Source organism: Xenopus tropicalis, chromosome 6 (assembly GCF_000004195.4).
Source record: "Xenopus tropicalis strain Nigerian chromosome 6, UCB_Xtro_10.0, whole genome shotgun sequence".
Lineage (NCBI taxonomy): Eukaryota > Metazoa > Chordata > Amphibia > Anura > Pipidae > Xenopus > Xenopus tropicalis.
In genome coordinates, this window is record NC_030682.2 from 6,477,201 (window position 1) to 6,492,739 (window position 15,539).

Sequence of the window (15,539 nt, forward strand, 5' to 3'; positions counted from 1 at the left end):
CTATGGCTCTGTGTGCTTTATATGCAAGTGTATATGTACCCCAGCCCTTCATACGTACAGCACTGCTGCCTGGCTATAAACGTGCCAGAGATAAGCACGCTCAGCTGACACAGGGGTAACAAAACCATTACTACTTCTATGAATATTTATTATATATGGGGATGGAGCAGTTTCCCCCCCTCCTGGGTAAAACAATGCCGGCCGAACGTTCATCTTCTGACACGTTAAACTTGCATGCTCAGGGGAGGCCGTTGGGTGGGGGACCCTACGGGGGGTTAGGGGGGCTCACTGGGGCCCCTGCGGGGGGTAAGGGAGGCTCAGCGGGGTCCCTGTGGGGGGTAAGGAAGGGTCAGCGGGGCCCCTGCAGGGGGTAAGGGAGGCTCAGCGGGGTCTCTGCAGGGGGTAAGGGAGGGTCAGTGGGGCCCCTGTGGGCGGTAAGGGAGGCTCAGCGCTCAGCGGGGCCCCTGGGGAGGGTAAGGAGGGCTCAGTGGGGCCCCTGCGGGGGGTAAGGAGGGCTCAGTGGGGCCCCTGCGGGGGGTAAGGAGGGCTCAGTGGGGCTACTGCGGGGGGTAAGGAGGGCTCAGTGGGGCCCCTGCGGGGGGTAAGGAGGGCTCAGTGGGGCTACTGCGGGGAGTAAGGAGGGCTCAGGTGGGCCCCTGCGGGGGGTAAGGGATGCTCAGCGGGGCCCCTGGGGCGGCAGCCCCAGGGGCCCCGCTGAGCGTCCCTTACCCCCAGTCCGACCTTGCTAGGCAGGGTTTTAAGAGAAGAGCAGAGAAATATCTGTGCCCCCCCAGCCACAGTTGTGGGAGTTGTAGTTGCAGCTGGGGGGCCACATTTTGGACTCAGAGATTGATAAATCTGCATGTTTGTGTATGTAAATAGGTATGCTTCCAGCGAATGTGACAAATGAGTGTAAAAACCCAGGAAAAAAGGTGCTCGGCCGACACACAAGGATTTATAGAATAGTCAGTGTCGCTTTAAGGGGAATGTCGGCTGGAGGAGAAATAAAGAGGATCGAGGTGTAAACTTAAAAGCAGCCCACAGAGACCTGGCCTATTGTGTACAGGAGCAGCTATTCTCACATCTTCCTGTGCTCCTTGTGCTTTGGGACTACAGCTCCCAGCATCCCCTGCCAAACTAGGATATGAATAAGGCAACAGACAGCAATCTTTCCTTTCCTAATGATTTAGCAATAAAACTGAACACTGAAATAAAGGCAGAACTAATTATATTTTATACTTTCATATAATTACAGAGCAAAACCCCATTACTGTGTTACACAGCCCTGAGCCTTCTGTGCCAGCACAATAACGTGACAGGCTCTAGCTGTGTTGCTTTAAGAGCAGTGACTTCTGGGAGTTGTAGTTTTGTGGGTGCTGTGACCAGGAAGTGATGGGTCATGTGACAGGCTGTGCTGCTGCTGCTGCTTGGATTTGACAGCCCAGAAGTGCAGAATGGAGGGGACAGTAGGGCGCTGAGTGACTCCCCCCAACCATGTCACCCCCATCAGTCTCTCTTCTGCCCTATTATCCCCCTGCCCCCCTTACCCATGCCCCCTGCCCCCCAGCACAACCCTGACATTCCCAGGGGGCCCCAGGGCGAGTCAGAGCCCCACACACTGCGGGGAGTTGGATTGGTGCGCATCACAAGGGGTTAATCATGTCTGGCACTGCTTTCGGAATGGTGAGTAACCCTTGCAGTGCTGTGTGGGTGTGTAAATAACCAGGTGGGCAATAGCAGGGCCGAAGGCTGGGCATAATGTGCTGAGGGTGATGGGAGTTGATTGGATAACAGCATAATGTAAATCTGCCCCTGACATTGCCCCCGGCCTGTACATGAAGGACATAACAGAGTAGGTAACCATTTCTCCCAGAATTCCTTGTTCCAGGTAGGTTTATGAAGCTGTAGGCGGGGGTTGCCTTATTGGTTGCACTCAAGCTGGTCAATTTGTTTGGACCTTTAAACCTTATGGGAATGGTTCTGTACTGACCATAGGCGGTTGGCCGTGGTCATGGCCTCCTCATCTTGTCCCCGACCATTGCAGGTCCCCGTGTCCTTTGACGAGGTGGCGGTGTACTTCTCAGCAGACGAGTGGCACTATCTGTCGGAGCGGCAGCGGGATCTGTACAAGGAGGTGATGCTGGAGAACCTGGAGGTGGTGCTGTCACTGGGTAGGTCCATTAAGCCCATTAAGAAGTATTTTTCAGATATGTCTGGCCCATAAATCGACGGTGCTGCCATGTGTATTGCACCAACTTGGGTTGTTGTTACCTCTCTGTCTGCCCATCTAGAAACCCTCCCATAATAGAGATCCATCCCTCTATAGACAGACTGTTAAGTATACCACGGTGTAAGGGTTAATTTCAGGACAGTTAAGGAAAGACATTTTGGCATTTTATTGCCAATAGATTCGCCACATTAGTGCCACCTAGAACCCTATATTTATTCTGCAGAAAGCTTTACCCTACCTGAGTAACAGCCCTAGAAGCTCCCTCCGTTAGTTTAAGATAGCAGCTGCCATTTTAGCTCTCTTTAGTCTCAGTAGCTTCCTGCTGCAGCTCTGGCTGCTGAAAGCTCAGATTACACAGCACAGTTGGGGGAGCAAATACTGATGGGAAGGGGAGCAGCCTCGTGCCTATGCCCTGAAGGATTTTTCTGAGAGCAGGAAGTCTGACACAGAAGAACATGTGACAAAAAAGGAGACAAGAAATCCTGTGTTTCTTTTGATAGAGGACTCAGTGCAGTGTTACTGTGAGTGCTTATGGCTGTATTTACATAGACCTTTCTGATAAAGCTACTGAGTTTGTACCTTTCCTTCTCCTATAAAATTGATTTATGTATTGTTTTGCACATCTAACAATGTTATATTCTCTCCCTATGAAGGATACCAGTACCGCCGCGCTGCGCCCCAGGCTGTCCCCGCCCATGGCTCCGCCTTCATTCTGAGCACCGGCAAGTATTTCGGTAAGACCGACTGGAAATACATGAGGGAAGACACTGTCTCTCTGGGATTATGATTACAGGGACATGATCCAGGCAGTGATTGGGTGCAGTTAGCACTGGGGTAGTTTGATTGGGCAGATAATAGTGTAATTAAAGCTTGGGCTCTCCATGCAGACAGCCAATCAAACTACCCCATTGTTACACCCCTAGCTGTTAAGCTTGTGTAATTCTCACCCTCAAGGGGTTGTACTGGCACATACATTAGATAGATTCAAGAAAACATGCAAGGCTACCCCCTATTGTAACATATAGGGATATTATAAGCCCCCGAGGAGTTCCTTATAATATATAGTGAATAAAGTACCCCCTATTGTAACATATAGGGATATTATAAGCCCCCGAGGAGTTCCTTATAATATATAGTGAATAAAGTGCCCCCTATTGTAACATATAGGGATATTATAAACCCCCGAGGAGTTCCTTATAATATATAGTGAATAAAGTGCCCCCTATTGTAACATATAGGGATATTATAAACCCCCGAGGAGTTCCTTATAATATATAGTGAATAAAGTGCCCCCTATTGTAACATATAGGGATATTATAAGCCCCCGAGGAGTTCCTTATAATATATAGTGAATAAAGTACCCCCTATTGTAACATATAGGGATATTATAAACCCCCGAGGAGTTCCTTATAATATATAGTGAATAAAGTACCCCCTATTGTAACATATAGGGATATTATAAGTCCCCGAGGGGTTCCTTATAATATATAGTGAATAAAGTGCCCCCTATTGTAACATATAGGGATATTATAAGCCCCCGAGGAGTTCCTTATAATATATAGTGAATAAAGTGCCCCCTATTGTAACATATAGGGATATTATAAGCCCCCGAGGAGTTCCTTATAATATATAGTGAATAAAGTGCCCCCTATTGTAACATATAGGGATATTATAAGCCCCTGAGGAGTTCCTTATAATATATAGTGAATAAAGTGCCCCCTATTGTAACATATAGGGATATTATAAGCCCCCGAGGAGTTCCTTATAATATATAGTGAATAAAGTACCCCCTATTGTAACATATAGGGATATTATAAGTCACAGAGGAGTTCCTTATAATATATAGTGAATAAAGTACCCCCTATTGTAACATATAGGGATATTATAAGCCCCGAGGAGTTCCTTATAATATATAGTGAATAAAGTGCCCCCTATTGTAACATATAGGGATATTATAAGCCCCCGAGGAGTTCCTTATAATATATAGTAAATAAAGTGCCCCCTATTGTAACATATAGGGATATTATAAGCCCCCGAGGAGTTCCTTATAATATATAGTGAATAAAGTACCCCCTATTGTAACATATAGGGATATTATAAGCCCCCGAGGAGTTCCTTATAATATATAGTGTATAAAGTACCCCCTATTGTAACATATAGGGATATTATAAGCCACAGAGGAGTTCCTTATAATATATAGTGAATAAAGTACCCCCTATTGTAACATATAGGGATATTATAAGCCACAGAGGAGTTCCTTATAATATATAGGGAATAAAGTACCCCCTATTGTAACATATAGGGATATTATAAGCCCCCGAGGAGTTCCTTATAATATATAGTGAATAAAGTGCCCCCTATTGTAACATATAGGGATATTATAAGTCACAGAGGAGTTCCTTATAATATATAGTGTATAAAGTACCCCCTATTGTAACATATAGGGATATTATAAGCCACAGAGGAGTTCCTTATAATATATAGTGAATAAAGTACCCCCTATTGTAACATATAGGGATATTATAAGCCACAGAGGAGTTCCTTATAATATATAGGGAATAAAGTACCCCCTATTGTAACATATAGGGATATTATAAGCCCCCGAGGAGTTCCTTATAATATATAGTGAATAAAGTGCCCCCTATTGTAACATATAGGGATATTATAAGTCACAGAGGAGTTCCTTATAATATATAGTGAATAAAGTGCCCCCTATTGTAATATATAAGGATATTATAAGTCCCCGAGGAGTTCCTTATAATATATAGTGAATAAAGTACCCCCTATTGTAACATATAGGGATATTATAAGCCCCCGAGGAGTTCCTTATAATATATAGTGAATAAAGTGCCCCCTATAGTAACATATAGGGATATTATAAGCCCCCGAGGAGTTCCTTATAATATATAGTGAATAAAGTGCCCCCTATTGTAACATATAGGGATATTATAAGCCCCCGAGGAGTTCCTTATAATATATAGTGAATAAAGTGCCCCCTATTGTAACATATATGGATATTATAAGCCCCCGAGGAGTTCCTTATAATATATAGGGAATAAAGTGCCCCCTATTGTAACATATAGGGATATTATAAGCCCCCGAGGAGTTCCTTATAAAATATAGGGAATAAAGTACCCCCTATTGTAACATATAGGGATATTATAAGCCCCCGAGGAGTTCCTTATAATATATAGTGAATAAAGTACCCCCTATTGTAACATATAGGGATATTATAAGCCCCCGAGGAGTTCCTTATAATATATAGTGAATAAAGTACCCCCTATTGTAACATATAGGGATATTATAAGTCACAGAGGAGTTCCTTATAATATATAGTGAATAAAGTGCCCCCTATTGTAACATATAGGGATATTATAAGCCCCCGAGGAGTTCCTTATAATATATAGTGAATAAAGTGCCCCCTATTGTAACATATAGGGATATTATAAGTCCCCGAGGAGTTCCTTATAATATATAGTGAATAAAGTGCCCCCTATTGTAACATATAAGGATATTATAAGCCCCCGAGGAGTTCCTTATAATATATAGTGAATAAAGTACCCCCTATTGTAACATATAGGGATATTATAAGCCCCCGAGGAGTTCCTTATAATATATAGTGAATAAAGTGCCCCTATTGTAACATATAGGGATATTATAAGCCCCCGAGGAGTTCCTTATAATATATAGTGAATAAAGTACCCCCTATTGTAACATATAGGGATATTATAAGTCCCCGAGGAGTTCCTTATAATATATAGTGAATAAAGTGCCCCCTATTGTAACATATAGGGATATTATAAGCCCCCGAGGAGTTCCTTATAATATATAGTGAATAAAGTACCCCCTATTGTAACATATAGGGATATTATAAGCCCCCGAGGAGTTCCTTATAATATATAGTGAATAAAGTGCCCCCTATTGTAACATATAGGGATATTATAAGTCCCCGAGGAGTTCCTTATAATATATAGTGAATAAAGTGCCCCCTATTGTAACATATAGGGATATTATAAGCCCCCGAGGAGTTCCTTATAATATATAGTGAATAAAGTACCCCCTATTGTAACATATAGGGATATTATAAGCCCCCGAGGAGTTCCATAACCGTATAAAGGTACGTGCTTTTATACAGGGCATAAAACTCCAAAGTGACTTCTAATATCCTTATATTTTACAACATGGGGGACTTTATTTATTATAATATACAAGTTTCAGTGAGTCATGTGACAAATTACCTCACTGAGCTCCGACTATAACTGATCATATCACTAAGCACTGTTTATAAGGATATAATATACATAGTAGTCCCATAGGGAAATGACCCAGCTGTATATTATGTATATATATCAGAATTCTCAGGATACGGCCTATTTTCAGACAGGGCATTTTATGATATTTCTATAGCAACAGATACGGTGCAGTTTATGGTTTATGTACAAATCCTGTTCTCGTGGAGCAGCGGAATGTCCCTATTGTTGGCCGCTGTCTCTCCTGGGCCAGCTGGATTATACAGTCCCAGGACAATGGCACAGCCTATTGGTTGGTCCCAGATGGGGCCCTTGGGAGTTTGTGTTGGTGGGAGAATCCGCAGGGGGCTCCTTTGATGTGAATGGGGAGGGTAGGATATAGTCAATTACTACTGGGTTTCCTCTTCCTGAGGTCTGTAAACTTACCCCCCAGTCACTACTATAATTGGGCACCGGGGCGCCGTTACCATGATTAGTACTAGAGCCAGAGGGCAACATACTTGTTTATAAACACAAATATGCAACTAAATAAAGGTCCAAGTCATGGGTGGAAGCGACAGTAAAGCAAAGTTCTTAATACAGATACCAGCCAATAGGCACAGAGTATTCTAGAGGGAGAATCCAACGCAGGGAATCCTTCATCATAAAGATTCAGTTAGTTGGTCAGATGTGAAGTCATTTTGTGTTCTTGTTGTGCCGTTCCAGATGAGTGTAGCCCTTTATTCTCTGAAGAGGGACCGGAGCAGGGACCTGGGCCTGAAGAAGACAGTTTGACCCAAACAAACCAGAATATTCCAGACAGCGGTTCTGCATGTATTGTAAATGGCGAGCCAATGCCATGTGAGCAAAGGAAGCAGCCGTCCAATAAAAAGCTCCACAAGTGTTTGGAGTGCAAGAAAGTCTTCGGCAGTTGGTCGCACCTCTTGGCGCATAGGAGGACCCATGACAGGGAGAAGATCCACAAGCAAAACAAAAGCCAAATATCGACCCATCAGGCCCATGTGACTCCCCAGCAGCCTAAAGGGCTCGAAGTGAGGTTGTTCCAGTGCAGCGAATGCGAAAAAACGTTCAGCAACCAGTCGGTGCTCTCCTTGCACCTGAGAACGCACACGGGGGAGAAGATCTTCAAGTGCACCGAGTGCGAGAAAAGCTTCATGAAAAGGGCGCAGCTGGTTGTGCACAAAAAGTGTCACATAGAGGAGAGGCCATATAAGTGCACGTTGTGCGAGAAGGGATACAACCAGCACTCAAAGCTGATAGAGCACCTCAGGACTCACACGGGGGAGAAACCATTCACATGCACCGAGTGCAAGAAAAGCTTCACCAAAAGGTCCCACCTGACTGAGCACCTCAGGATTCACACAGGGGGGAAACCATACAAGTGCAACCTGTGCGAAAAAACCTTCCACTACCCTTCCAACCTGGTGGAGCACCAGCGAACCCACACCGGGGACAGGCCCTATCAGTGCACTGAGTGTGACAAGAGCTTCATCAAGATGTCTAAGCTCATTGTCCACCTCAGGATCCACACGGGGGAGAAGCCGTACAAGTGCAATGAGTGCAACAAAAGCTTCAGCCAACAGTCCAACCTTGTGGTTCACCAGAGGACTCACACCGGGGAGAGGCCATTCCAATGCAGTCACTGCAAGAAGAGTTTCAGCTATCACTATGCCTTGGTTGTCCACCAGAGAACCCACACAGGGGAGAAACCCTACCAATGTTCTCTGTGTGACAAGGCTTTCAGCCAGCAATCAAACCTTAAACTGCACCAAAAAACCCATGAGAGCAAGCCACCACAAGACTCTCCCAACTATGAGAATACCTTCGAACAAGAACCCTGTTTATCAGCATCTAAAAACCCCCAGTTGGACCAGTTTAATGAAGGTGATGGGTTGGAGAAGGTGCCTGGGTTACCAGAAGCAGCCAACTCCATGGAAAGCCCAGAGGCCATTGATGATTATGAGAAGAACTACATCTCATGGTCTCCTCTGAGCGAGTATCTTGGAGCCTTCTTGCCCCCAGAGAAACAGCATAAATGCACTGAGTGCGACAAGTGCTTCCTAGAAAAGTCCAAGTTGATCGTCCATCAGAGAACTCACACCGGCGAAAGGCCTTTCAAATGCTCCGTGTGCGACAAGACATTTATCCAATGGTCCCACCTATCACAGCACAGGAAAATCCACAGGGGCGATAGGCCCTATGTCTGTGCTGAATGCGGCAAGAGCTTCATCAGGATGTCCAAGCTCACTGTCCATCGCAGGACGCACACGGGTGAGAGGCCGTACATATGTGCCGAGTGCGGGAAGCAGTTCAGCCAACAGTCCAACCTTGTGGTCCATCAGAGGATTCACACGGGTGAGAGACCATTCAAATGCACAGAGTGTGAAAAGACTTTCCGCTACCAATCAGCGCTAATTAAGCACCGGCGAAACCATTCAGGTGATAGAACCTGCTTTGATCCCTTGTGATAAAGCCCTTCTATGTCACAGGATGAGTGTGGCCCCTAGACAGAGGTACAGTGGCCTGTGGCCCCTCAGTTGCACTTCAACAACACCTGACAGGCTGCACAATAAACAACACTTATATTGGGTGTTGCCCTACTATGAATGCTATCCCTTTACCCTTCCAACCAACAGCTGCTTCCTTATAGGGCCCCAATATGTGCAGGAACTGGAGTGGTTGCCCTTATTTGTACCCCTGTAAAGACAGTTCTGTCTTCGGAAACAATTTTGGGAGGGCCCCATGTGTTGCTAGTCTGTGGCTTTCCAGTATTTACTTAACTACAGCTTCCAGAATCCCTATCCAGTCAGGATAATTACATAGAGGGGCTGTAGTGCAGTGGGCAGGGGCAGCGAGAGCCCCAAGCAGACTGTCTGTTATATCAGTACTAACCATGGAGCCCAATGTTCTGAGAAATGGCTTTGTATTGACTGCAAGATACAAGCAAAGCCCAGATGTAAAGCCAAATAAATCTAATTATCTGTAAAAATATTTTCATTTTTTATCTGTTCAGTTAAGAACGGCCTCTCGCCTGCCGGTGCAATAAACAGGAGAGAATGGGGGGTGCTGCTGCCCCCTACTGGCCACTCTCATGGATACGGAAGCATGAAGGCTGGGCGCAGGCAGTAGAACCTGCTGTATTATACATTCCCAGTGTAGGTCACTTTTCATTTCCCTGCAGTTAATAATTTTAGGGGCAATGTTGTTTTTTGCTATAGCTGGCTATACTGAGAGTCACCTCCCGCCCATAGATCCCTACGACATTTATAACATTTGCAATATCAGCTATAGCTGCACATAGTTTCCTTGAGATTAGCCGCTCGTCCACATCACCCACATCCCAGAGCTTCATCCCATCAGCCATGTGTTCTTCCTCTGTATCAGAGAAGGCCGCTCCTTTCTAATTCCATGGGACAGTTTAGGGATCGTCCATTTTGTAGAGCTTCCCTATGTGCCGCAGGCTTTGGATTAGTTCCCATATGTGTGTGAGCTGCCCTCCCTGCCTGGAGATCTGACTTTGGATCTGTTGCCCTAAGGCAGTGATCCCCAACCAGTGGCTCAGGAGCAACATGTTGCTCACCAACCCCTTGAATGTTGCTCCCACTAGCCTCAAAGCAGGTCTTCATTTTTTAATTTGTGACTTGGGGGCAAGTTTTGGAGGCATAAAGACCATGGGTTCTACCAAACAAAAATCTCCAGTAGTCTGCCAGTTCACATTGGTAACCAATCACAACCTTTATTAGTAACCCCCAAGGGACTTTTTGTTTTGGGCTCTGTTTGAGACCAATCTCCAAAGGAAACAGCTCTGCTTTTCTTTCTATGTCTCAGAGAACTCACTGAGTAACACCACCTTGTGTCCTAGGCGCTCTCTGACCCTAGTGCAGAACACGCAGATCCACGCGGCATCCACGTAGCAACAATACTTCAGGGTCTGGTTGTGCTCAGTATAACGGGCTTCACTAGGATGTGATCTGCTGAGTTCCGGAGCTCACCAAGGGGGCCATCACACAGGGAAACCTCACACCTAAGGCACAATTTAGCATCAGGGGCACAAGCATCACAGTGAGAGACCCCAGTCTCCTCCGGGTTTGGGTCCGTGGGTACCTTACACAGTTGCAGGTTTAGTTGATTTATTTTTGAGGGACCCTCTCTGCATTTATGGCAGGGGCTTTTTCCATCAGCCCCTCCTTAGAGTCCCTTCTCAGTGCAGCCCTGGCAGCTTTAGGCTGATGGCACAAGGGGAGGTCAGTCACTCGTGATAAATCTACTGTGGGCGATTAATCTCCCGCAAATGTTACTCACCGGTGGGAAAACATACACATTGCTTCTTGTTTCTGTAGTTGCCTCCTGCTAGAAGAGATTTATTAAGCTCTAATGTGCCATTGCCATTACAAGGCTGGGCATTAAGATGAAAACGATCCAGGCAGCCCTGTGCCAACTGTGCTTGGGTGGGACCTTAAAGGAAAACTAAAGTCTAAAATTGAAAATCATTAGAAATGCTGTATTTTGTATACTGAACATAGATATAAACATTATGAACTTACTGCACAAGCCCAGGGATTGAGAAGCCTAATTAAAGTAATGATGTATGCTTTCAAAGTTGTCCAAAGGGGGCTGCCATTTTGTTACTTTGTTAGATCATCTTTTACAAGATTTGGCTCTTGCACATGCTCAGTTTGCTCTGGGCTGCTGTTGGATGGCGGAGCTTAGGGAACGTAGTAAATTATCAAAACAGCACGTCAGGTAATATCTGCCATAAAAGCTGATTAATAATAAGAATCATAATATGCAGCCTGCACTGGTTCCTGTGTTGCCATGTAATGTAATGTGGGTTTTGGAGTTTTTGCATTGTTTAATGAAACATTTCCCAGCTCTCCGGAGCCAGCGGTTGCATAAATATTCAAAATAATCCTCCAATGAGAATCCCAGCTGATGTGAGTAGATCCAGCTTCCTGTCTGTCCCTTTATCCCAATGTGTCAAGACTAAGCAGGGAACGTCACTGGAAGAAGTCGTTGAGGAAGGACCGCTCCTACACCTCCCACTAAGGAACACAGCCGCTGGGGATGGAACAGGACTGGAGCCAAGTGAAGGAGTGGCAGGAGTGCCGAACCAGGCATCTAAGGCAAAATTGGAAGGCAATCGGATGGTCAGGCAGGCAATAGGTCGGTACAGGCAGCAGGAGTCGGGAGTCAGGCCGGGTCAAAATAACAAATATCAATCAGGAATAATGCTTGGCGTCTTTCACAGGGAAAATGATCACTTCGCAGTGATCCTAGGCCTCTGGCGTCTTTTTAAGCGCAAGGCGCATGCGCGGGCGTCAAGACGCACACCAGCGTCACGACGCGCGCCCCCTTGCGACCAGGTGGACGACCACGACGAGCAGGTACCTTACACAATGTCTGATTCCTGTGCCATATAATGACAGGAAAAACGGCATCATTATCTCTATATGTAAGATAATATCAAAATGGCTGATATAGTGCTGGGAACCTAATCAGCCTTCTCGTTGGTCAGTTCTCTTGTGTATATAATTTTTTCTTCAACCTCTATAGAGAACTAGGTGGAATCTAAAAATGAATCCATAAATGACACTGGCCAAATGATCCCATTGGCACAGAGACACAGGTGCATCATGGGTACAGGTACATATAAACTAATGCTGCCCTATTATACAAGCTTTAGCTCAGTATTTAGATGTAACTTGTTTACAACAGACTCCCAAATATTCCTATGTCTCCATCCCCCAAAATGGTTGTTTAGAAGGTAATTGTGGCTTTTCCTAACAACATTTACTGCTGCTTTCTTTACAGCACAACCAAATCCTTGTGCAGAGGTTTGCTGAGCAGACTGGGGGTTTCATACACAGCCTGTTTATAATAGTGAGAGCACTTTGAACTGAGTATTAATCACTTTGCATATGCAAATCAGCATAGTTTGGCCTCTCCCCGTGTGTAATGCTCACAAACCCCCATGCAACTGCTTCAGAAGTTATTGGTCTGTTGTGCACTAAAGTTAATAATGTTCTGTACCTTAGCCATGGGGTAGAGTGTACTTTTTTATTTTCTATTTATACACTTCTTGTGTTGTCACTGCACTTTTTTATGTGTGACCCCTCTAATGGGTTTGAGGGGGCAGTTGCCCATTCGGGTATGCCCCACAGACCAAGGGGAGGACTGTGTGGCCATCCGGTTCCAGTCTCTCCCCGACACAAAAAACAAGACTGCGGCTTTGTTTTTGTACCTCGGAGGAAGCCTTGGCGGAATCTGGAGGAAAGGGACTCTCCCTAGCCTTGCGGCGAAGGAGAGTCCGAAGACCCTTGCCCCCGTGAACCTTTTGGTCCGGGGGTCGGGGATGTAAAGGGGCCCTCCCTAGCTTTGATGAAGGAGGGCTCGAAGACTCGTTTTTCGAGTACAGAGGCTATTGTCCCTTTTGGGGCTGGCCAACCACGCACCCTTCTTGCACTCTGTGTGGATTTTGCACTTTTTTGCACTTAGGAAGAAAGCACGACCTCGGGCTTTCAAAAAAAAAAAAAAAAATGGGGTAGAGTTTAAGGTATCATAGCCAACGAGGTCAAACCGAGGCATGATTATTGCTAATTGTGCTGAAGCTGAAGCTTGATGAAAGCGGAGGGGCTGTGTTCCCATTAGGGAAGAGCTGCCAGCTTATTTTTTGTCGGGGGCTTCGCACATGCTCCTTTTGCCCAATCATGCTTCACTTCCTTTGCCCCAGCCATTAGGCGAGGTATTTTCTTTTTTTTTTTTTCCAGCTGCCAGCTGGAGCCTTACCAAGGCGATTAATGGCATTGCACCCATACACTTCTGCACCCTTTTTGAGTTTGATTTGTGCACCCTGGATAGGTGTCATAGTCCTCTGGGCTTGACCCTAGGCCAAGACTTGGTGGGTCTCACCCTAGCTTTGGCGAAGGTAGATCTGCCCGCACAGGCTGTTCATTGGCAAAAGCCTTGGGCACATGAGCATCGGAGCCCATACCTTCAGGTAGGACTCACAGGCGATGACTCAACATGGGAGAGAGTGTAAGGTGCATATAAAGTCACTGTATTACATACAAAAAACCTTTCCAATGGGAAAGTTTATTCCCAGAGGGACTATTTTGTAATAACAAAGTGACTGAAACTTTTGTCACAGCTTCTGCCTCTGTTTCCAACCTTTGAAACTTATATTTGTTACACAGCTCAGTATTTGGAATCATTACAAGGGGGAAAGAAAAGTCACCCAATAAGGGATCAGCTAAAGTCTCGCCCCAAGCTCAAAGTACCAGAGCGGGACTTTAGTTTTTTAGGGAGCAGCCAGACAGGACTGTGATTGGTTGGCCTGTATGCATGTTTAGTTGTGACCAGGCAGTGGCTAGAGCAAGCATAGGAATGAAGAATATTGTGAGTCGATCCCTAACCTCAGATCATTGACATCAGCCAAGAGCAGACTGAGCATGTGCAGTAGTTGGGCAAAAGATGGAGAACTACTGTGGGCATGTTCAAAGGCTTTGGTGACTTTTAGGCTTTAGTGTCCCTTTAAATCCAGAGGTGGCCATACACTGTAAGATCTGCTCATTTGGTGAGGTTGCCAAGCGAGCAGATATCCCAATATGGCTACATACGGGTGGGCGATATCGGGGCCAATTCAATAGTTTGGCCCTAAAATGGCCAAGCGCTGTTGGTTCAGGGGCCGCAGAGCCAAAGGAAAACTCAAACCTGCCAATCAAGATCTGGCCAATTTCAGGCCAGATGTTGGTCGGGGAGGCCTGTCAGTGGTGCCCATACACAGGCAGATAAGCTGCTGTATCAGTCTAAAGGGCCTATCTCAGCAACTGAAATCTACCTGTGTACGGCCACCTTAAGACATACAGTTAAAGCTTGTTTGTGGATGTAAAAGGAAGAAAGGAAAGGGATCCTGCCATGGGGAAACCCATCAGTTAATAGAGATTCTCCAGCAGAATCCTGCATTGTAATCTGTTTTTCACAAACTAGAACAGATTTTTTTATATTTAATTTTGAAATTGTCCTGTGGAAAATATTATGAAGGCCTGTCTGAATGTAGAGCAAGGAATACAGCTTAGGGGGCAGTTGGAAAGTAGCTGAGGTGGGGCAGGAAGGTGAAGGCTACTGTTCATGATCAATAAAGGAAACAACTCTAGGGTAAAAGGAAAAGGTATCTGTGTACGAGGAATGGAAAGAAATTGTAAGGAGGTCTGTAAGGGTGAGTCTACCAAATGAACATTTTATTCTCCCGGGGGGTAAGTCATGGGGGGAATTGGCAGAGGAGGAGGGGGAATTAGAAAGATTATAGAGGGGAGGGAGAAGGGAAGAGCAGCCTGAGAGAAAGAAGAGGGAAAGCATGGATACCTGAGATGTGGGGGAGGAAGAGGAGGCTGGGGAAGAGGAGGCTGGGGTTTTGGGTAAAGAGGGGGAATGTGTAGATGAAGAAGTTGCTTGTGCACTTGGGTTTTCTGAGAATTAGGGTTGCACAGAATCCAGGATTCAGTTCGGGATTTGGCCAAGATTCGGCCTTTATCGGCAGGATTTGGATTTGCCCAGACCCACACTCCTAGCTGAACCGAATCCGAATCCTTAAAATCACATGACTTTTTGTCATGTAAACAGGGAAATTGAACATTTTTCAACATTTAACCCTTCCTGGACCTAATTTACATATGCAAATTAGGATTTGAATTCAGTTCAGTATTAGGTCAAAGTATTTGGGGTTCATCCGAATCTGAAAAAAGTGGATTTGGTGCATCCCTACTGAGAAACCTAAAGTCCAAATGAAAAGGGCAAGTAATGTGAATCTTGGTGGGGAAGCCAAAAAACAACGGACCAAATAATGGATATCTCTTTGCTGAATGAGATAAAGTCATATTTGTGCACTTCTCTTCCCATCATTTTTGCAGAAGACTTCAACCACGTCTTTAGGGAGGAAGACAGGACTGGGCGCTTTAGTAAGTATGAAGGTTTGTTTGTGAGATGTTTGTTTGAGGAATCGGGCCCTATAGATGTAGCTTCATGGGGAGGAAGGAAAGCAAAACTTACATATCACTGTGGCG

General features: G+C 45.4%; 1 protein-coding gene across 1 annotated transcript; it reads left to right on the forward strand.

The window, feature by feature from the left end:
• Nucleotides 1-1,387: 1,387 nt before the first annotated feature.
• Nucleotides 1,388-9,471, forward strand: LOC116411646 (oocyte zinc finger protein XlCOF28-like). Its single transcript, XM_031904359.1, has 4 exons — nucleotides 1,388-1,683; nucleotides 2,045-2,171; nucleotides 2,884-2,964; nucleotides 7,186-9,471. The coding sequence occupies exons 1-4, from the start codon at nucleotides 1,660-1,662 to the stop codon at nucleotides 8,946-8,948; spliced, it is 1,995 nt and encodes a 664-aa protein (XP_031760219.1). The 5' UTR covers nucleotides 1,388-1,659; the 3' UTR covers nucleotides 8,949-9,471.
• The last annotated feature ends 6,068 nt before the right edge of the window (nucleotides 9,472-15,539 follow it).

What these genes read in the sequence shown, in the direction of transcription:
- LOC116411646 (XM_031904359.1), top strand. Translation starts at nt 1,660, where the DNA reads ATGTCTGGCACTGCTTTCGGAATG. An exon ending in CTGGCACTGCTTTCGGAATG is followed by an intron (nt 1,684 to 2,044) that starts GTGAGTAACCCT and finishes CGACCATTGCAG; the next exon opens with GTCCCCGTGTCCTTTGACGA. An exon ending in GGAGGTGGTGCTGTCACTGG is followed by an intron (nt 2,172 to 2,883) that starts GTAGGTCCATTA and finishes CTCCCTATGAAG; the next exon opens with GATACCAGTACCGCCGCGCT.